Here is a 22,793-nt window from a genome sequence, read left to right on the forward strand (position 1 = left end):
TCTGGGCGGGTCTAAGATGACTAGACTAACTACTAAAGAGATATGAGATGACCTTTGTCAAAACTTTAACAAAAAAATATAACATGACTATGAAAATTGTCTGAACACTTAACACAACTAACAAATATACAAATAATAACTAAAAATACCCATATAAGTAAATCAGCAACGATATTTCACACAGTGATTTTTCCCGACCGACCGCTGTGGCCTATTACGTCTCCACTTCAGAAAGTTAAGGGATAACAGAATTTGTTTCCACCGCTAACTTTATTACACGAACAGCCTGCCACACTGCAGGTTTATTAATAAACTCAAAGATGCACTCTAAAAATAAGCCTAGATCACAGGAAACTGAGGAAACTCAATTTGTACGCATTTCCGATAACTATCAACTTTGCTTTTAAAGCTTGTATTTTGTGCATAATTTGTGTACCTAGTACATACTTTATTATGGTACTGCCATCATTTAGTTACTTCAATATGGAGTAAAAACTAGCTGTTACTGTTTTATGGTCTTTAAAACAGTACCCCCTAACTGTTTAGCAAAGGTACGTTTAATGGGTACATAGAGACACGAACGATCGTGTTACTATTATATTTTATGTATCATGTATCATAATTTAGGAAAATTAATGCAATTTTGCCTTGCCATAAAATCAAAGTGTGGCTTTTCATTCTTAGGTCCTGTTAGATGTTAGCTTGAAGCCAGACACAGATCTCCTCTTAAGACCAAGAAGTACTTCTGGTTAACTGTTACACTTACCTGCCTTGTTATATAAAATATGTAATATAAAATCTATACTAATATTATAAAGCTGAAGAGTTTGTTTGTTCGATTGTTTCTTTGTTTGTTTGTTTGAACGCGCTAATCTCAGGAACTACTAGTTCGATTTGAATAATTATTTCAGTATTAGATAGTCTATTTATCGAGGAAGGCTATAGGCTATATATCATCACGCTACAACCTATAGGAGCGGATGCAATAAGAAATGTTACAAAAACAAGGAATATTTTGACCCATTCTCTCTTATGTGACTCAAGCGAAGTTGCGCGGGTCAGCTAGTTATAAAATAAAAGTAGCAGGTATCTTCATTGCTTATAACCTAAGTAGCCTAGATTTAGATTACTAACACTCGAACCCACAAACTGACGACTAGCTGTGTCCAAACTAACATGGAGTGAGTTCCAATATGTTTCTTCTTTTCCAAAATACAATCCCAAAGAAATATTATGAATACAATTCCGATCACGGCTCATAAAGTTTAAAACGGGGTCGCTAATCGAATTGTAGTTCAGTAACAATATTTAATTAAGTCAAATACTTTAGTGACATGTTGAGAATTTTGATCGTTTTGTTCAATATTACGTAACTGTTTTATTTTAAAAGATTAGTACTACAGTAAATCTTAAATTCAGTTTTCAAAATGTTATTTGTATTACAATTTAAAATAGCTACAAACCGGCTCTTATGCAGTCTGGACAAATTTTTAGCGTCGGGATTTTTTTTTTTATTATAAACACTTTTAGTATAAACGCAAAATTTTTCGTATTCACATGAATTAAATGAAAGTACTTATTAGTTCGTTTTTTGACATTGAAATAAAAATTTCTAAGTATCAACCACGCTAAAATAAAATATAACATCTTAAAAAAGATCAAAGCTTTTATTATGCTTCTATCGACCAAATTCAGCCAATCTATATATTAAAGAATTAAACTTAAATAGGTAGTTTATATCCTGAATACATTTGTAAACTACAAAACACTGAATATCTTGTTGTCTCGAGTCTTCTCAGTAGGCATAGAACATAAGTACTCCACAGACCTAACATGTATCTACATAATTAGTTTTACAACTAAGTAAGTTCTTAAGACTATATATAATACTATAATACTCATCATATCTAACAAATTTGCATACAAGCCACAAAAATCAGCAGTACAGTGAAATCCAGTACGAAGATGTGGGTAGTATGAATTATTTAGAGTGACGCTTAGCACGCGCGCTCAAATTGAAACTGAGTGCCGGATGCACGTGATCATATTAACTTTAGATACACTGACGACACGAAGAGTTTTGATACTTGACAGAAGAAAATTTTGAAAATTAATGTAAGATTCGTAAGGAAAAGAAATTAAAATTGGTGAAAGTCTAAACTCTGATAAAATTACATCACAGCAAAATATGTAGGTACCTGCCAAGGCATTGACAATATTTAAAAAAAGCGTTGTATACCAAAAATGTCTGTAATTTGATGTAAGTATTTTTGAAACTTGTCTTTTCAGTTAAAAGTATAATAGAGTAGTTTATGTGCCTAAAAAAATAGACATTACCGTATTCATACATTTATGCCTGGTACCCGTACCTTCGAGTATAACAACATATTATTACATTATTTCACCGCTAAAGGGAAGATACTTTAAATTTTATAAGCAAATCAATTATATTCACGTGATAATAGTTTCATATCAAAGTCTCGTTTAAACTACATTCCTGACCTACATCACGAATATTGATAGGTAATCATAACATGTTCGCCAATTAATTATTTGTACACTGAAAATTTCAGAACTAATTTTGCTTGTATCTTAATTTAACCTTTTCGTTTAATATCATAAAATCACGACTCACGACGTTTTTCATTCGAATTTTGTTTAGAATAATATTATAATACAATAACTTAAAGTATATTTAAAAGGAACGTAATAGAAACAATATTAAACCATGATCTATTTAATTATATTCGAAATTAGCCTTCATACTATTATTGACGAAATTCACACATATTTATTATTATTTGTTCAATACATTTATGAGGGCATGCCAAGTTCCCAGCCCGCACTAGGCCAGCATGGTGGACTTAAGGCATAAACCCTCCCTCGATCGGGAGGAGACCCTTCCCAGCAGTGGGGCAGTAATGGGTTAAAAATAATGCATATTTTCGAAATACTCCTTTGGAAATATGGAGGCGACCCTTGCCCCGTATTGGGACAGTAGTATCTAAAAATTTTGCCTGAAGTACCAAGAAGTATCCGTCGTAGTACAGCGACCTTCGACAGACATTTTGTTTATAGGAGTTTTGAATAAAAAATAAAGATTCATTATTATTGCTTGGCATAAGTACGGCTATTTGCTTCTCTGTGACATATCACTCTGCCTACGACACACGTCGGTGTTACGATTATGACCGCATTACCATACACTTGATCTTGATTTTGACCTTCTTAAGGGTGCCTTACTGCTAGAGATGTGCTATGCTACGTTGCTATTGATGCGTTTGATATCCATCAATCATATTCATTGATACATGTAGCATAGTGCTGGTGGAAAAGGATTCAGCTGAGATATTTTTTTTATGGAAGGATGCGTGCTACGGATGTGTGCTACGGATGCGTGCTGCGGATTTGTGCTACGAATGTATGCTACAAATGTGTTCTACGGATGCGTGCTACAGATGTATGCTACGGTTGCGTGCTACGGATGCGTGCAACGGATGTGTGCTATGGAACCGTACTATGGGGATAGTCGCGAGTGGTGTAGGTATGTACTACTTCGCAGCGGCGTATCTTTATAGCACATCTTTCTCGCACCGCTACATAGCTTAGTATGGAATTAGGTGGAAGGGCACCCTGAAAGTTAGCGTAGCAACGGATTTTATTTTGGCAGGTGGGCAGTTATTGTCGTGTATTCAAATCAAATCAAATCAAATCAAATAATTTATTTGCTCAAATATGGTGTTTACAGATGATAATACAAATGAAAGAGCGCATATTCTGCCACATGTGGCGTGCAAATATTAACAAATTTTATGACTAAGTACTTGTTTATAATATTTCTATCTTATCCTCTAAAAAGTCCTTAACACTATAATAACATTTACATAATAACAATTTAAATAGACGTTTTTTAAACATCAGAAACGGTAGCTCTATTAAACTCTGTGGTAACTTATTAAATATTCGAATACACATACAATAAACGTTTCTTCTATATAATTCTAATCTTATTTGTGGTAAGCATAATCTATCCTTATGCCTAGATCTACTATTATTTTTATCTCCAAAACTTTCGAATAAATAATGATGATTTTTTACAAATATACATATTTCATATATATATAGAGAAGGCAGTGGAAGTATTTTCAGATTTATAAAGTGCGGTTTACAACTATCTAAAAAGGTTAAATTACATATAGCTCGTATGCATTTTTTTTGGACTTTAAAAGCTCTATCTATATCTACGGAGTTACCCCAAATTATTATTCCGTATCTTAGGATAGAGGATACATAGGCATGGTAGGCAGACATTGCGGCCTCTTGGTTAACTGTTTGTCTTATTCTATTTAATACATAAATAAACCGATCTATTTTGTTGACAATTTTCTCTATATGTGGCTTCCAACTGCAGTATTGGTCTATAGTTATACCTAGAAATACACAATTATTAGTGATAGGGAGCTGATCATTATTGTGATGGATGTCTAAATCTAATGTAAGTGAGTTATGTGTTTGAAATTGTATTGCATTAGTTTTTGTTATGTTTATTTTTAAATTATTCTGTTCTAGCCATTTTATAGCAGTACTTATAGCGTTATTCATTTCAGTTTCTAGATTTTCTTTGTTGTTACTTTTTATTATTAGGGTTGTATCGTCAGCAAATAATATACAATTTTGATTTATTGCATCGGGAAGGTCATTTATGTATATAAGAAAAAGAAGCGGAGCTAATATACTACCTTGTGGGGTGCCAAATTTATTTACTTTATAGTCAGATCTTGAGTTGGTTTGTTGAAAGTTATTAGTTCTAGTTACTTCAACACATTGTTGTCTAACTTCTAAATAATTTTTTACCCAATCATTTGCGATACCCCGTATACCGTAAGAAGATAGCTTGGATAACAGTAATTTATGACAGACAAAGTCGAATGCCTTGGTCATGTCCAGAAATACACAACCAATTTTAGACTTCTCATTTAATCCCTCCGTAATTTGCTTGACTAGCTGAAAGCATGCTAGAGAAGTCGAGCTATTTTTCCTAAAACCGAACTGTTCTTTTTTAAGAATATCACAGGAAGTTAGGAAATCTTCCATTCTTATGTACATTACCTTTTCAAACACCTTTGATAAAATTGGGATTAACGTTACGGGACGGTAATTACTCATATCCGTTTTTGCTCCTTTTTTGTAAAGCGGTTTTACTATTGACATTTTTAACCTATTTGGAAATACACCTTCGGATAAAGACAAATTTATTATGTAAGTAAGGGGAGGCACTAAATTCAGAGCACATATTTTTAATATTTTGGTGTTTAATTCATCATAACCTGTTGAGTTTGTATTTTTTAGATGCTTAATTATTTTATGTACTTCAATATCATCTACTGGGGTCAGAAATATACTTTTAGGGTTTGGAGAAATAAATGAGCTAATAGTACTAGTATTTTGTGTTTCATTATTAGTTAAGGATATATAATAATTATTAAATAACTCACATATTTCGTTAGGATTATCGTATAATTTATTATCACTTTTAATACATTCTATTTCAGAAATGGCTGTTGAATTATTTATATTTTCTTTAATTAACTGCCATGATGCTTTACATGCGTTCTTGGAGTTATTAATATATCTTAAACTATTTATCTGTTGTGATTTGTAAATACATTTTCTTAAAATTCTTGTGTAGTTGTTGTAAATAGTTTTATTATTTTTTTTATTATGTCTATATAAGTGGTACTTAAGATATAAGGTTCTCTTTTTTATACAGCATTTTTTAATACCTTTTGTTAAGTACCTATTTTTAACTTGTTTGTGGGAATTTTTTATCCTAATGACTGGAAAACAAAGCTTATAAAATAATGTTATTGTATCGTGTAGAGAATTAAATGCTTCATTTGTATTGGTACAACTATAAATTTCATTAAAAGATAGTTCTGACATACAATATTTAAACTTATCAATGTTTTCTGTGCTTAGATCCCTTATATATTTAAACCAATAGCTAGATTTTTGTTTGTAATTTTGTCTAGCTTCTATGTTAAATGTCAGTGATTGTGCCGATTCATGGTCTGACAGAGCTAAATAATGAAGTGAAGCTTTGGTATCATTCAAATTACTAACTACTAAATCCAAGCACGAATTCATCCGTGTCGGCAGTTCTATGTGGCTTATTAAATTGTTATTATTAAGTATACTTTTTAAGTCACTAGAGAATTTATTGGTTTTAAGCATGTCTATGTTCCAATCCCCACACATAATTATTTTCTTATTTTTCTTTTTACTTAAGTTATTAGCTAGAATTTCGAAATTATTTAGGAATATTGCCGCATTTGCTGTAGGTGTTCTATATATGCATACTACTATGAGGTTATATTTAATTAATTAATTGTACTTCATATCAACATACTGATATAAGTAGGATAGTGAGTTCGATTTCCTCTCGTACTATAATAATTAAGGGAGTCGAAGATATTTGTTTAAGCCACTTTTATCTACAAAGATTAAAATAAAATGTATTTATGTTCGAAACTGTTCGGAAAAATAAAACGACAGCATTCTGATTTACTGGTTCCAAAACGTAATCATAAATACTTTTCATTGACTCATTGAAAATAAAATAATGAAGTAAAAATAATCTTTCATTAATATATTACATTATAAATATCTCCATAGAAAGTTATCATACAGATATTTTAATCCCATTTAAAGTTTTCATGGACTAATAAAATCAGTTCAGACGAGCTGTCCGTCGATATGTAAACGTATCAATTACTACACCACGTCAAATTGTATTATTCACGATAATGCTAGGGTTGGCACTTTAGCACTTGTGATACTCTGCGAGCCTCAGAGTTGACAGACTTTACATTTTGCAAATGGTACTAAGTTTGTGTAGTATGAAAAAATAATACTTGACATTAAAGTTTCCACTAATTTCTATAGCACATTACCTACTCTCAACATAAGAATATCATCCTAGTTTTCAAAAAGAGCTAAACCGAATTCAGGACTTCCCGCTTAAATTCATTGACACGTACCTAATATGCAAGACAATTATCGAGCCCTACACTAGTCTATTTTTCTTAAAAGTGTAATACGCGAGGATTTAGCTGTATCTAATACCGTAAATATCGTAAGTACAAGAGCTTTATCAAGCCTTCTACTTAAAACATCATATAAAACAAATATTAGCAGCAGCATCCCTAATTTTCCATAGACATTACTGCCCTACTTTCGGTCGTTAAGACGGTGTACATCTAAACAACATGAGGCTACCTTACTAATATCTACCTAAGTATTATTTCTATAACCAATTACAATAGTGGATAGTTTAAAATCTATATTTCAAACAGCTGTAGCGATTGTATTAAAATTTGATAATAGATTAATAGTTTGATCAAACATAGGGCAGCGTACTTGGTTTTAATTTACTATAATTTTCTTTTCTACGAATAATTTTTAAAGTATTTTTTTTATTTCAGGCAACCCCAAAAAAAATATTTGCTACAATCATGTGTAGACCTAGACATCAAACTAAAAGTCCCCTAAGCGCGCTGCTATCATTAATAATATAATTGACTTCAGGTTTTTTAAGATACATTTTTCCACCTACCCTTCCCTTTTCCACTCACAAGTTTAGGTTTTCAAACCAAATTTAGGTCCCATAAAAGGGCATACACAAATCGAACCCACGACTGTACAAAACTGCGAAATAATAACTTCAACTTCTGCGCCAACTCCTCCCTAAACATTAAAATAATCTCTTTACGAACCAAGTCACTTATGGTAATTAAATCCATGGGTTCTGCAAACACGTATGTTTTCACAAGCCTACGCCTGAAATTCGTTCATTTTAAAAACGTGGATTATCTTTTGCTCTGTATTATACTGAGCTCCTGTTGTCGGTCCCGGGTTGTCGGTTCGATTCCCATATAAAGGGTAAATCAAACTAATTTATTGAACTTTGTGTCATTTGGATGCTTGGAAAAAGTCCACGATAATATACTATAATACTATAATACACGATAAGATAATAATATTAACAATGTAAAATGAAAAATGTTATCATTTTACATTGTATCGTTATCAAATTGTACCAAAGGCTCTACATCTAACATTTAAATTTGTGTGAAGTACTAAAATAAATAACTAGGTGGTTGGTAATTTGTTACGTTACCATCATTATAGGAGATCGTGGGTTCAAATCCCACACGAGGCAAATATTTGTGCGATCCACAATTCGAATGTTTGTACTTTGTACCTATTGTTTTATATGTTTGTAAATGTCCCTGCCATACAAGAGCATTCTTTGTGGGAGGTATTGGTTTGGAGGAGGGTATCTTTTTAAAATAAAAAAGCCGTACTAAAGTAAAATATAAACCCGGTACTACAATTTTCAGTTAGTAAATTCATCCAAAACCATTAATCTGGTTCCGCGTAGCCGCTACAGCCAGTAATCCCGCGATACAACCTGTAATGGACATAAAGCACGTAGTGCACTGTTATGACGTTGAACTCACACAAATATTTGTGTACTATGACGTCATCGCGTAATATTCACTGCGTGTACATCTGATGATTGTAGTTTTAAGGTAATTTTCATACAAAATATTGAAATTTCCAAAATTAGTAGAGGTAAACGTATTCAGTATGGGCTTTAAGCTTTACTATACGGTGTAGGTTTCTCGTTAATTGTATTTCTATATGCCACAAAATGTTTTTAGGGTCGTTATAACGATTGGTACTTTTTGTTTTACTATTTGCCAGAATTTCCGTGACATAAGTTTCAGTCTTAGTGCTAGACTCTATACTGGAACTACTGCAAGAAAACAACCAAAAAATATATGATTTACGAATCTACTACACTATCGACTACCGTGAACCTTCGATAATATCGACTTGCTGTTAAGAAATTTTGTATGAAAATTCCAACATCGCCTCTAGCGGGCACCGAAGGAACTATATTTTTGGTACAATTTAAAGATCAAACTCTCGATCCTCGATATTACCAACTGTAGAGAATAGCGCTACTGTAGTCGCCAATCCTTTAAAGTTTCGAAATTATTAATGACTTAATCAAATTACTAACAAACTATTTCATAAAACTTAAAAATCTTCTATTAAACTATAATGAGTAGTTTCAACAAATAAAAGACACGATAATGGCTAGTTTGCGAAGACACGGGGGCGGTGGCTACGGGGCGAAACGTAAATGAATTATGTTTAAACACTGCGAACGTGATTCCGCTACACCGCCGTCTGTGGCGCTCAAACTTTACACGAGTAATCCTCTACTCGTGCGAATTTATTTAGTTAATTTTATCGAGTTTCTACAACCTATTGTATTAGCCACTTTTACACACACACACACTATCGCGCATGACACAGACGGAACACAACGGTTCATTTCACGCTCTCTTTCCAAATAACCCTATCGGAAGCAAGTTCAGACCAGTCGTTATACGCGTCCAGGTCATTTCGCCATCTTCGTTTTGGTCCCCGCTTCTGCGATAACCATCGGAGTTAGATTCAAGTTATTTACAGAGAAACAATGAGACATTTCTGCGACTCCACTCAATTTCGCTTTGGGATCATCAAAATCTGCTGGGGAATAGAATTTGCCATTCCAGGTTGAATTAATTAAGTAAATAAAGTTATTTTGACGTATTTATCCACACATTATTTGTAGATTAAAAAAATAAAATCTAATAAAGTAGATGCCCGTGTTTGTTTTCAAGACGTTAGATTTACTAACATACTCTGACCATAAATTAAACATAATTGGAGAAAAAGACACAATCCGGGCTTTTTTTAAGGAAAATCCAGCTTAATTTTATTCAAATAAATGTTTCATGATAAAATGTTTCTTAAATCAGTATTTTTCTGTTTATTGATACATCTCGGTCTTGTCTAGGACTCAAAGTCTGTCATAGACATTGGCGAGAATATATAGTTTTCTTTGTAACTAGAAGTGTAGTCATATGGAAAATTGAGAAAGCTTTCCTTTATTTACAAAGAATCTTGATTTACAGGATACTGAAGGTTCCTTTGAAGTTTGAATACTTTTAGAACTAATATTATTCAAAGTTTGTACATATTTCTCGTTACTAATCAATAAGTTTTAGTCTTCAAATTATTTGATTTTATTGACGGATATTGGATACTAAATTATAGTGTATCTTTAGTTTAACTCGGTTCAAAGAATTATTTAAATAATATCTTTAGATTAAGGCCCAAAAAAATCAAGGATTCTTTTGTTTAGTAAATATAGCTGATCTCGAATATTTTATATTTTAATATATTACTTTAGTATACTCATAGATTTATACACCGAGCTCCAAATCTTGTTGCCAAGCATGCGCAATGATTTTTGCTTCTTCTTTTTTTTTAATTCTTAAAAGACAAATAAGAAAATACTGCAGACATACCTACGTATAATAAACTAAACAAATACTTAAAATCCCGCCAGAAAATAAAACAAAAGGAATGTGTAAAAAGTTTGAGGTTCGCTGCGTGCTACGGCGGCGGGGCCTATATAAACTGTGCTACAGATCAGCGGGCATCATTCGACGAGCAACAGGTGGACGAGGTAAGTGTACTCTTATCACTTCTTACTATCACACTATCATATACTACATCATCATTTTATTCTGCTCTAGTATATGTTCGTAGTTTTTTTTTTCAACTTAAAAAAATAATTTGGTGGTAAAAAATTACGAATAAATATTTCTAGTTGAAATAAATTCAGAATGTATCGGTGTTCTTTTTTCGAAAAGATGGATTGGTGTAGATATTTTATAAAAAAAAATATCTGCTGTTTTTTTTAATTTCAAATTAAGAATTTTCTTAAAGTCCAATTCGTATAAAAAATGGAGTTCAATTCTGTGGTTCTTTTTTACATTATTTGAAAAAAATATCTCGCATTCTGAAAAACACTGTAAAGTAAACGGATTTCTATTTGATAAAGTTAATTTTCCTACGTTAAACAGTTTGTAATAAGCAATATTTCACGTTAAAAACCCATTAATGTGTTTAAAAGCTGCGGTGCAAGCGCACTTAGCGTTTAAAATGAGCCCGTAATGGAAAGCTTTGTACACAATGAGGTTAGTTGCTGTATCACATTTAATACAATATCTAATATTAGTATATTGAAAGACTAAGTTTAGCTAGAAATAATCAAACTGTTCCTTGTTTAAAAGAATATTGTGTGTGAAAATAACATCTCAATTGTTTATTAATTAAAAGTTTCTTGTACGCTTTTGTGCATTTAAAAATATATTTAATGTAGTTTAGTGCCGTCATTTTAGTAGTCAAATAATTTTATTAACACACATTTTTTGCCGTTTCTGCAAAGTTTTGATATTTAATCTGTCGAAAGAAAAATTATTCTACGATATCAATAATATAGTAAAGGAAACATCGGCAGGCATGCTAACGGAAAAATTTTCCTTATAGAAATAAACCCGTATTATTACAACGAAAAATACTGAGATTTTTCCTCTCGGGAACATATTATTATTTTTAACTTCTGTCATGTTTCAAACATTAAACATTTCATTCAAAAAATATTTAGTACTCATTCAACTTATTTTTGACCAAGAAAACTCTGCAAGACATTATAAAATTAACTTTTTATAAAAACGCTGCAACAATAAATACCTTTTTGTATTTCCTTTTTAAAAAATTAATTATTGACAAAGCAAACGACCTTTTTTGTAACGAGTAAACAATGTTGCTAGATATTAAAATTATCGTATTTCTAAAAGGCTTTTAACTGTCGACGGTTTAAGTCCTTTGTAAATCGCGGATATGTCTGACTTTGATAGCTTTAAGTATTTATAATAATATACCAATTGTAGAGTTATTCTTCTATAAGCTATAAAAAATAAGGTTAATAATATTAAAATTGTAGCAGAATCCTCATCATGATCTTTTATGCAGCTTCTTTCAACAGTTGTTCTAAATTATAATAAGTATACCAAATCGCAAGTTTTTAGTTGTATAAAGAATCGTAATAATTCCTATTTTCTAGTTATACTTTCTACACGCTCGAAAAGCGTTGGTAGAGAACTATTAATTTATTCTTTTAAAATAAAGTAATCGAACTATAAAAATCATTAAAGGAGTCAAAACCTACATATGAAGTCTGAATTCAAATGTTTTTTTAAAATAACATGATATATCACGACACTCATAACGTAAAAAGTGCTAACATTCAAGACATCATTTGTATAGAGCTACATTGATATGTACTTCTAAACAACACGAATTTTAACGTGCATTATAATTCACAACACTTATTCAAGAAAACTATATTCTACTGAATATTAACAGATCTTGCTTGAAATCAGTAGTTTAAAAAAAAGGTCAGTGCGCCACGTTTTTAAATCTCTTTGACTTGATAACTTGGCAACTAACTACTCAACAAATAGTGTTCAACAATTTCTCACCTTTTCATAAAACTTCTGTTTTAAAAAAGAACATTCGTTCGTTATTCAAATTAGCTTCTTTGTTTTTATACTCTTTTCCGCTGGTTCTTTTTTTTATGTTGGCAATGGTTTTGCTTTTTGAAATAACATTTCGAATATCAGACATTTACAAAAACCCAATGATTTGTAAAGTTAGTTAAACGTAATGTTAAAAAACATGGTAATTTTTATACCACATGAGAGCTTTCACAATGGTTTTCTTTCTTTCCTGCCCTAAAATTGTTGTTTACCGAGTGGTTTTCAATTTCGTTGATATCTGTCTAAAATCAATCTTTTTTTATTATTCCTTAACGAGACTGTCCTTTTAGACATAAAATCATTCTTCTTCAAGAAATTCTCTACTTAGCAATATTTGTGTTCTTTACTACTTAATTGTTTTATAATTCAGTAGTTGTTTTAAGGTAGATTCCTAGATGAAAGGCAGTGTTACTCCTTAGGGAGAACCGTTTTGTTAGATGTTCCTCACAAAGGTTCTACGGAACTTTGAGCTTACGTGTGACGTAACATTAAGCACTGAAAATACTAGTAAGCTTAGTTATTTACTTTGTATAAGCTAAATATAGAAAATATCCCGTTTTTGTGTAAAAATAACGTGAATATATTATTTCGTAGAATTCACTATACCTACATAATATAACAAGTTTTTTTTTTGGATTTCTACATTTACATGTTCGAAGCGCTGAAAATTAATAATCAAAATTTATTATATTCAGCATCAACAGTTAGCATTTTAGGAAAACATTGTTAAACCAATATTGATATATTAAATACTGACATGGTTTCAAGCTAGCGTGTATAAAATATGCAAAAACAAAAATGGACGACAGCCAATACTTTTCTAAAGAATTAAAAAAGCAAATTAAATATTTTTGAATACAGCTGTGTCATCTTTAATAAGTGACAGAGTCGTCTTTCTTAAAGCATCTCATATATCAAAGAGTGTAGCATCAGCTTCATTTTCGTATTTAAATGGTATTTTCAAATTTTCTGAAGGGTATCTTTCGTGTTTTTGACCTTATTCTGCTTTTTTGTGAATAAAAATTAAAATGTCCGTTCATATGTAATACATGTGATATATCCACTCACATTACTAACTAATAACTAAGCCTCATCTAATTCGGCGCGGCAGTTTTATCATGAAAACATAACAGACAAACATAGCAGTCAAAGCTAATTTTAAATTCTACTAGTACCTAATGTTATAAATGTGAAAGGTTGTGAGAATGGATGAATGTATGTTTGTTACTCTTTCACAAAAATACTACTGGACGGATTTTCAAGGAATTACACTGATAGCTTATAGCCTGGATAAACTTATAGCGTTTTTTTGACCCATTACTGTCCCACTGCTGGGTAAGGGTCTTCTCCCGAACTAGAAACGGGAAAGTCTTGAGGCCACCACGTTGGCCAAGTGCGGGTAAGGGACTTTGCAAGCCCTGAAGAAATGTATTAAACCAGTCTTAGGCATGCCAGGTTTTATCACGATGTTTACCGTTAGAGCAAGTGACAATTTTTTCTAATACACACTTCGAAAAGTCATTGGAAAGTCACGCTTAGAAGCTAATTTATCATACAGGTATATTAATAACACATATCAGTCGTTTAAAAGTTCCCAAACCACTAATGATACCTAGAAACTGTATTACATTTTAAACTTATAATAAGTATCTGTACAAAAGGTTACATGCGAAGATATGAGATAAGGCTCGATTACTTGCTGAATGTTTAATGTTAGATCCAGGATTAGATGTGTATCGCTACTTTACTCTTAATGACTTGTTGTTATACATTACGAATATATCTTACCTTAGATTTTAGGTAGGACGTATAAATTCATATTTTGTAAATACTTTTAAAGTTATAAGTAGTTTTGATAAGGGCTGTATTTTTGCACAATATTCTTGCCTTCTTATTTGGCTCAAATGTCAGTACTGAAAACATTTCAATATGAAGTATTAATGACCAATTTCACCACTTCTGAAAAAGCTACGGTTACAACTATTGTTTTTCTCTTATAATAATATAAGATAAATTTTCTCCATTGCTGTCCCATGACTGGGTAAAGGTCTCCTTCCGTAATCAGGGAGGGGTTAGGCCTTTCCAGCTTTCCTTTTACTTGTATTTTTTTATTGACTAATAATATATTTATTTGTTTGTCCAGAAATCAAGATGCAGCCCACGATGAGGATCTTCGTCTCCCTGTTCCTGTTCTCCTCTGCGCTCGCCAGTGCTTACCGTAAGTCACACTTCTTCTAGTTTCTGAACCAGTACGACATAAGTAACTTCAACCTTCAATGATCTAATGACCTTTTTCTACTAAAGTTGCACCAACATACCTACTATATTTCAGAAAAGGCTTTCACTAAAATTTATACACTCACTGCATCTAATGTTTTTTTCAACTGAAGATACAATCCAGTTTTGTATGTTTATAATTTATTACCCCTAAATCCTTTTTTACTCCTTAAAAGTAAAAGTTTGGTTCACCAATTTGCTTTGAGCTAGTCAACACAGTACACAACATTTTATATACTACAAGTACTTCCAACCAAAATGACATCATCACTAGAGTAGAAATCACGACATTAAAAGTAAGAACCTATTATCGGGAGAATTCAATCTCCACCATTAGATTAGAAACTCACTCATTATAAAATACAAACTAAGACATACATCTTAGGCGATATAATATTATACAAATAGTAGGTAATACAGGCAAGAATTAATTACCACCAATGTATTTTGTATTAGAAGAATCTTCTTTACTATCAAGACATATATCTATATTATACCTAGACACCAATAGTGACCTACCTGAAGGTTAGCATTACACCAATTTCTATACATCCAAACAATATATAATTCCAAGTAGATACCTCTTAGAAACTTGGAAACGTTCTCAACTATTACCGACCTGTATGTATTATCTTAAATCATGGACCGTAAGAAGTGTTCTCGAGTGGAAACGATACAACTTGTGTGAACACAACCTTTGCGTATCGTAAGTTGAATTCTGAATAAGATTTGGTTTCAAACTTGATTTATCGGTAAATTTAAACTCAGAAGAATATACATATATTATGATAAAACGTTAGACTTGTTTTATTATAAGTTGGAATTTAAATGAGATCGCGATTGTGACGACGATGTAGAGTAAACGCAAGGTGAATTATGGGATACACTTTTTAACTTTTATAATATTTCTTGTAGACTATAGACTTTTGAAACATATCCATTGTAAAGAAAGTAACCATTTATTACTGTCTGTTTTCCATTATTATAGTTATATTGGAAAATAGTCTTATCACCCCAATCTAAGGGGTGAAAACGACTCTACCTTTTTAGATCTAAGAGAAAATTTTCTCTTAATTGAACAATTAACAGTTATTACAATTACCAGGTGCATGTATTAAAAACTTCAATTTTAAAGTAAATCTAAATAACTTAGACACACACATAGTAACACACAATATAACTAACTAGCTGACCCGCGCAACTTCGCTTGCGTTACATAAGAGAGAATGGGTCAAAATTTTCCCCGTTTTAGTAACATTTTTTACTGCTGCTCTGCTCCTATTGGTCGTAGCCTGATGATATATAGCCTATAGCCTTCCTCGATAAATGGGCTATCTAACACTGAAATATTTTTTTAAATCGAACCAGTAGTTCCTGAGATTAGCGCGTTTAAACAAACAAACAAACTCTTCAGCTTTATAATATTAGTATAGATTAAAGCGTAATAGGAAGACAGTTAAAGGAAAACCAACCATTTCGTAAATTCACCATGAAATATTTCCCGCTGTAAATTCTTAAGTAAACCTCAATAACTGCATAACAGGTAGGCGTGTTTTAAACCCATGGAATCAATGGATTATGCACACAAAACAAACAAACGTTACGTTAAGCGGTTTATCGGATTATTGTTAGCGCATTTGTGCGTTCAACGAATATTTAATACATATTCGTATTAGCTATGTTGACTTAACTTGACTTCCATGTTTCACGGGGTAGTGGAAAGGAGATTGGAAAATATTCTCAAGGGAAATGAAGATTAGTAAGATATGTAAAATCCGCGTTATCTAAAACTGGATACTAATATAACTAAGCCATGTATTACTATCTATGTTCGAAATCGAGAAAAATCAACGAAAACACGAGTAAACTCGTTGAACACGTAATGTTAGGGTTCGTATAGGTATTTAAACGAATATTTTTTCTGTTTTAATTTTGTATCGTACCAAGCGGCTTTCTTTGGTCTCTACCTTCCCCTATAGGAAAAAGGCGAAATTTTATGTATGTACATATGTATATTTTTTCTATGGTTCGATTAAGTAAAACTATATTTCGAGTTCGGGACATAAAAAGAATAGATTATTTCGTATTTTTATACTTGTCCTCTAACATATTACGTAAAACAAAGTATAATCTATCTAATAACTAATGAGTTTCGAACTGTGAAATAATTTGAAAGTTACCAGTAGGCGTGGGCGAATAACATGCAAAACTGACTTCATCAATGAATGCAAAAGGTGACATACTGTTTCTAAGAACGCACATCGATAAACTTTCTAAAACGTTATAAATGCGTTATGATTACAAAACTTTATCAATATACTTACTTAATATGAACTTATAACTATTTTGGTTAATTGCGTGGCAGTATAAACTTTACTCATATCAAGATATTAATTTAATTGTCAAGTTGTTACTAAGAAAACGCGTTGGCATCGTTATTAACGTTTTCCAGCTTCAGTTTCGGAGAAAGACGCATTATTTTAAAAACATTCGTTTCAAATAGAAGTTATTTTATTATCCTTAAACCTACGTACCATAAGTTTAAAAGGATCATATTTAGACGCTATGTAGGTCATAGCTGTTATATAAAGCTATATTAAGATATCAATTAATTACTGTTTGCTACATTTCGGGTATCCTAAAAGAGTCTCCTTAATTTAGAATTCTACAGCTTTTTCACGAGGTTGTTAAAATTTTCTCTTTTCTGTTTATTATTTTGACATACAGACCAAAAACACTTCCCTGTGTATTAAAAAGAAAAACAAAAGTCATTTGTTTTTTTATTTATACAGAAAAAGTCAAAAGATTTTCCTACTGAATACTAATACAGTCAAAACTTTGCTTGTTCTTCTACTATTTTTTCAAGGTAGAATCTCAATGCATAGGATTCGGAGCCTACGTAAGTCGAGGTTGGAAGTAAAACGTCTGATCGTGATCTATTACATTGAATCGTTCGCTATTTGCGGCGGTACCGCGCGGCCATCTGTCAATTTGTGAGGCACACACTACGTGGCCGCACTATTTCAATACCACAGCTTTATTTCGTTTTTATTTGGTATTTTTAGAGTATAGATAAAAGTGGAGATTTTAAGGATTGTAAACTTTGTTATTTTTAGTCAAAGTTATTTTATGATTTTGAACCGAATTTTTAGAAATTATATTTACTTAATAAAAATGTGCACTTGCTTCGCTTAAAAATTAAGGCAATATTTTTAACTTGATTAAATAAACATGATATTTCTATGAACATATTAATAAGTTCTTCTAATATCAACTTTAATTTGTAACTTTAACATTAGAAAGTGACTATATTGTAGATATCTCGCGGGAATTCTCTACTTAGCAAGTGCTCCATCTTCAAGACATTTTTCAGAGAAAAAGTACATACTTATAATGTTCCATTTGTCATACAAGACTGCTGCTCTAAATCGTATTACAGTATTCATCTTCAAACTAGTAAATAACTCCCTATGTATAGCTGAATATTTCAAAGCGTACACTTCAGTAGCCACTGACCGGATGTCGCAAACTTTATTAGTCTCACAGGAAGTCGACTGGCTACCTACAGTTATAGGGCCACAAAGTGTTTCTAGCTAGCCTAGCTTTAAACTTAATACTATTAACTTTGATAAACTTTATCATATTTACTATCTAGAGTCTACAGTATCTAGTAGTTGGCTTAGTTACTTTGCTATGTACATTTTTAACGTCGATGGCTTATTGGAGAATTCACCCGTCAACAATTTCAGTTGCAGTATTTTTTAAACTTTAACTGATAATAATTCCAATTATGGGGGATCAACTCTTAATACTGTTAGTAACAGTATACTTTAACTTTAAACGGAGAATAATTCTAGTTCGTCACGACTAACGGCCAAATGTTTTAAAAACCTTAAGCAATTCTTAAGGCTGACCCCACTACCATATGGGACTCATAGCATGGAAGAGAGAGAGAGAAGCAATTCTTAAGTATCATGTTATCGTTGGAACTTTGACGTAGTGGCATTAGTACAATTTTGACTCCATCAAAACTCGTAGTTAATGAATCGTCTTTAAAAACGAAGACAATTAGAAAAAGGAATTTTTTGGGTGCAATCTTACTTTATCCCGCGGCGTTGAGAATGTTTAAAGAAGAATGAGCAAATAAAGGCTCTAATACTAAGTTTTTGCCCACAGACAGCAGCGTGAAACTCCGTCGGGATGGTGTTCTCAACTTGTACCCGTTCCCACGCGTGGGACGTGCCTCAAGGAATACCTGGCAGCTACCCCTCAACGATCTTTATTTAGGTAAGTCAAAAACAAAACGGTCTCATCGAAATTTTATTCTGAATGACTATCACATATTTACTGAGATGAAATTTTGACACCTTTTTTCGTACATTTGCTGTAAGTTTATCTACCGGGAAACTTATTCGACAGTTTTCAATAAATAGTGAAACTAACCCTTAATCTCATTAGAAAAAAATCAGTAAACAATATGACTAGTAATTTCAAGTAGGTACTATATTATAATTGTGACTTGAATTTGACCTTATCAAGAAATAATTTCAGATTTTTGTCCAGAAATAGACTTCGTGTTTTGATTTTGGGGAATTATTTAAATACTGCTGAATTTGTTTGTAATTAAGTATTCTTTCATGCTTTAGGTGCTTAACTGTTCAAAGAAAAACTAAGCTCTCGATTAGTTACAAAGACCGTTTACGTCACAGTTCAGTTAATTATTTATGAACTAGATTTCACCCACTTACCTGGAATACAAATAAATTGTTTTAGATAATTTACATTTTTGTTCATTATCTATTTGCAAAATTATTTCGCCTTGTCAAATCTGAGTTTTAGCTTAATTTAATGATTTACATTTAAATGAAGTCGAACTTTATGCTTTTTTTACGCCTCACCGAGTTAATTTACGTTTGGATCCTCGTACACAAGGCTTATACAACCTTTGATCTCAACAATTTTAGTCTCCAAGCGACTACCGCTTCAATACAAATCCTATCGCGGAACAAATATCGACTACGCAACTCATTTACAAACAATGTACTTGTGTACTAAACCTTACATTTGATAATGGTCTTACTATAATTGAGCTTACACTATAAATAGTGAAACGTGAATGTATTTCATATACCTCTGCCCATAGCCGGTTGCGCTCACCGGTCGGTAAACGATCTGTGGGTTAAGCAAACCTAGGCGCAGCCATTCCATAGATGAGTACCGTATAGCGATATTTGAGCTGGGCGTTTCCGTGCTTCGAAGGGCACGTAAAATGTCGGTCCGGGATGTTGTCTATTAAGATAACAATCGTTAAGCCACGTCAAAGGTCTTCGGGCGGCTTGAACAACTTTGACTCTAGGTTGACTACTAACCATACGATAAGAAGAAGAAGACCTCTTTATAACAAGCGTGATAAAATAAATAAAAAATTATCCTTAGAATACGAGCCATCAGAGAAACGGCAGCTATACGCGTTCCCTCGCGTCGGTCGCAGCGACTTGTCGCTAGTGCGCGGAGAGCCTGCGCACGAGTACGCGCCGATGCCCGTCCGTCGCACTGAGAGCCCCGGCATGTGGTTCGGTCCACGACTCGGCAGGTCCTTCAAGAGTGATGATGATGGTATGGAAATATTCCCCTAAGAATTTTAATTTTCAGCTGTTTTTCAAGAAGACTTTTAGATTTTTATTGATTGAATAGATAGAGGTTCTATGACTACTAAAGTTTTTCTATTCAGATAATTATTTTACGTAATTATAGCAATATTCAGTCAAAAAAAATATATTTATTCCTCTCTTCAGTCACCGTTATTAGCATTCTTATTCATAACATTTAACTCAATCAATATCATGAGTTTCAAAATTAACTGTAGCTCGACTCTACTACTGTCGATTACCGACAATGGATGACATGATGACAAACATATGGATGACATTCGGTTCAGCGCCTCTAGAGGGCGTAGTAAAAACCATTTTGGCAGTACATCTTAAATGTCAAAATCTCGATACTCGACGGTTGTAATTGTAGAGAATCGTGCTACTGGTCTTTAGAACTCAAGACTGATATTTATAATGTTGATAACATAAATTTTTACTTACTACCTTACTTACTTAAAAGAATATAAATAGATGGCTTTCTCCCCAGATCTGACTATTCAGAACGAGAGAAGCGAACACAGTGACCCTGAACAGACGGAGCCCCTCCACGGCGACCGCAAGAAGAGGCAAGCCAACTAAGCCCTCCATTGACTTAACTATACACATACCCTCACGACTAACCGAACTGGCTTCAACATTCACCGCATATTGTAGACACGACTTTTAGTCGCAAATTAAATAGCACTAGTCAAATTAATTGCATTCTCTAGTCATTATTCTTAAAACATTTTAAACAGAAATAATCTTGTTAGTGTTTGAACCCGCTTCGAAAAAGTCTACAGTATGCGCTGGACCTTATTCATAGATTAAGTTAACATGTAGATGCGACTCAATGTAGTTACACCTCAAAATGCCTAATTAATTATTGTTTGTTCAATTAATTGTAAATGGAGCTAGACCGTCACATTGTAAGTATCTATAGTAATAAGAATAATTAAGAAAATCTAAAATGTTTATTAAATTAAGACATTTATTGCCAAAATCATTTCTGAGGCTGGGCGGGTTTCATTATTCCGTTAAAATATATAAATCCGTGAAATAATTTTGGCAATTTATTATTAAAGATTGTATTAAATTGTTTATATATAATGTTCTAATTTATTGAAATAAAGATCAGTCTAACATTTTGTGTTTATTTCATAACACTGTACCAAAAATTTCCCACATTTTTCTTCATGTTTTACACACTATTTTCTTTTATATGAATTGTATTTGTATGTCAGAAGTGAGTGACACTTGAAACTAACCAAAGCTTTTTTAAGTCAATAAATAGAGTATTCGCTTAACTATGAATACATACTTAAACAAAATATTGCTGATACGATAGGTAGAATAACCAGTATTTTTTTCTAAAAACAGATCACTGACACGTCTACAAACATTTAATCTAAAGTTTAATAATAAACTCGGTTTATTTACATTTTCAATTGACACAGACTAACGCGAAAATTTAAGTACACTTCATTTCTTTCTACTTAATATTATATTATTTGAAGTAACAAGATAATAGAGGATTATCCCGCTTCAGGCAGTGGACAAATTAAAAATACACCGTCCTACGACTGCGAAGGATTAAAACAAACAGTACTGTGAATTACGCGTCAAATATTCTATTAATACAAAAGGAAATCATTTCTATAATAAGGTACAAGTTATTAAGTGTGATTTAGTTAACAACAGAGAACAGATGTGGATGGGTGGCCATCTCATACATATCGAGTTCCTGTTTCGGAAGGCACGTTAAATTATGGGTCCCAGCTGTCAGTTTCGAAGACCTTTGACAGTCGTTAACAGTAGTCAGAAGCTTGAAAGTCTTACAACCAGTCTTAACGAAGGGTATCGTGTTATAACCCAAGTATCTGGATTGTGGAGGTAATTTCGTATACGACAAGATGTATGGATGTGAAAGAAACACAGGACTTTTTTTTAGCAAGTGGCCTTCTTTGATTTGTCTACCCCTATGGAGAAATGACGTAAATTTATGTATGTGTGATAATTTTTTATGATATAAGAAGAATCAAAGAAATGACAGAAATCTTTGCCTTAGACGGTCGTCGGTCGAGTAGAGTTTTGACGGAGTGCGGTTAGGCAACAAGTGAGCTCTGCTGATGATGCTTCGTGTATTAGTAGAAACTATAATATTCTATTCTATTCTATATATTTTAAACTAACTAAAAAGCACGTATTAACACCTTCTGTCTTAATTTCAATTGTTAGTACGTAGGTGTATATTAATCAGTTCAGCAAATACCGTTTGTTAAAGAGGCTCTATCAACGCATATTGTATTAATCCTACTAATATTACAAATGCGAAAGTTTGCGAGTATGTATGTATGGATGTTTGATACTCTTTCAC

The 22,793-nt window shown here is 32.3% G+C and overlaps 1 protein-coding gene across 1 annotated transcript; it reads left to right on the forward strand.

Annotated features, from left to right (window-relative positions):
• Window positions 1-10,578: 10,578 nt before the first annotated feature.
• Capa (cardio acceleratory peptide capability) lies at window positions 10,579-21,561 on the forward strand. The gene is made up of 5 exons (XM_076126067.1): window positions 10,579-10,591; window positions 14,653-14,727; window positions 18,963-19,073; window positions 20,223-20,402; window positions 20,925-21,561. Exons 2-5 carry the CDS (start codon window positions 14,661-14,663, stop codon window positions 21,014-21,016), a joined length of 450 nt encoding a protein of 149 aa, XP_075982182.1. The 5' UTR covers window positions 10,579-10,591; window positions 14,653-14,660; the 3' UTR covers window positions 21,017-21,561.
• Window positions 21,562-22,793: the final 1,232 nt, after the last annotated feature.

This window comes from Anticarsia gemmatalis, chromosome 18, assembly GCF_050436995.1.
Source record: "Anticarsia gemmatalis isolate Benzon Research Colony breed Stoneville strain chromosome 18, ilAntGemm2 primary, whole genome shotgun sequence".
Lineage (NCBI taxonomy): Eukaryota > Metazoa > Arthropoda > Insecta > Lepidoptera > Erebidae > Anticarsia > Anticarsia gemmatalis.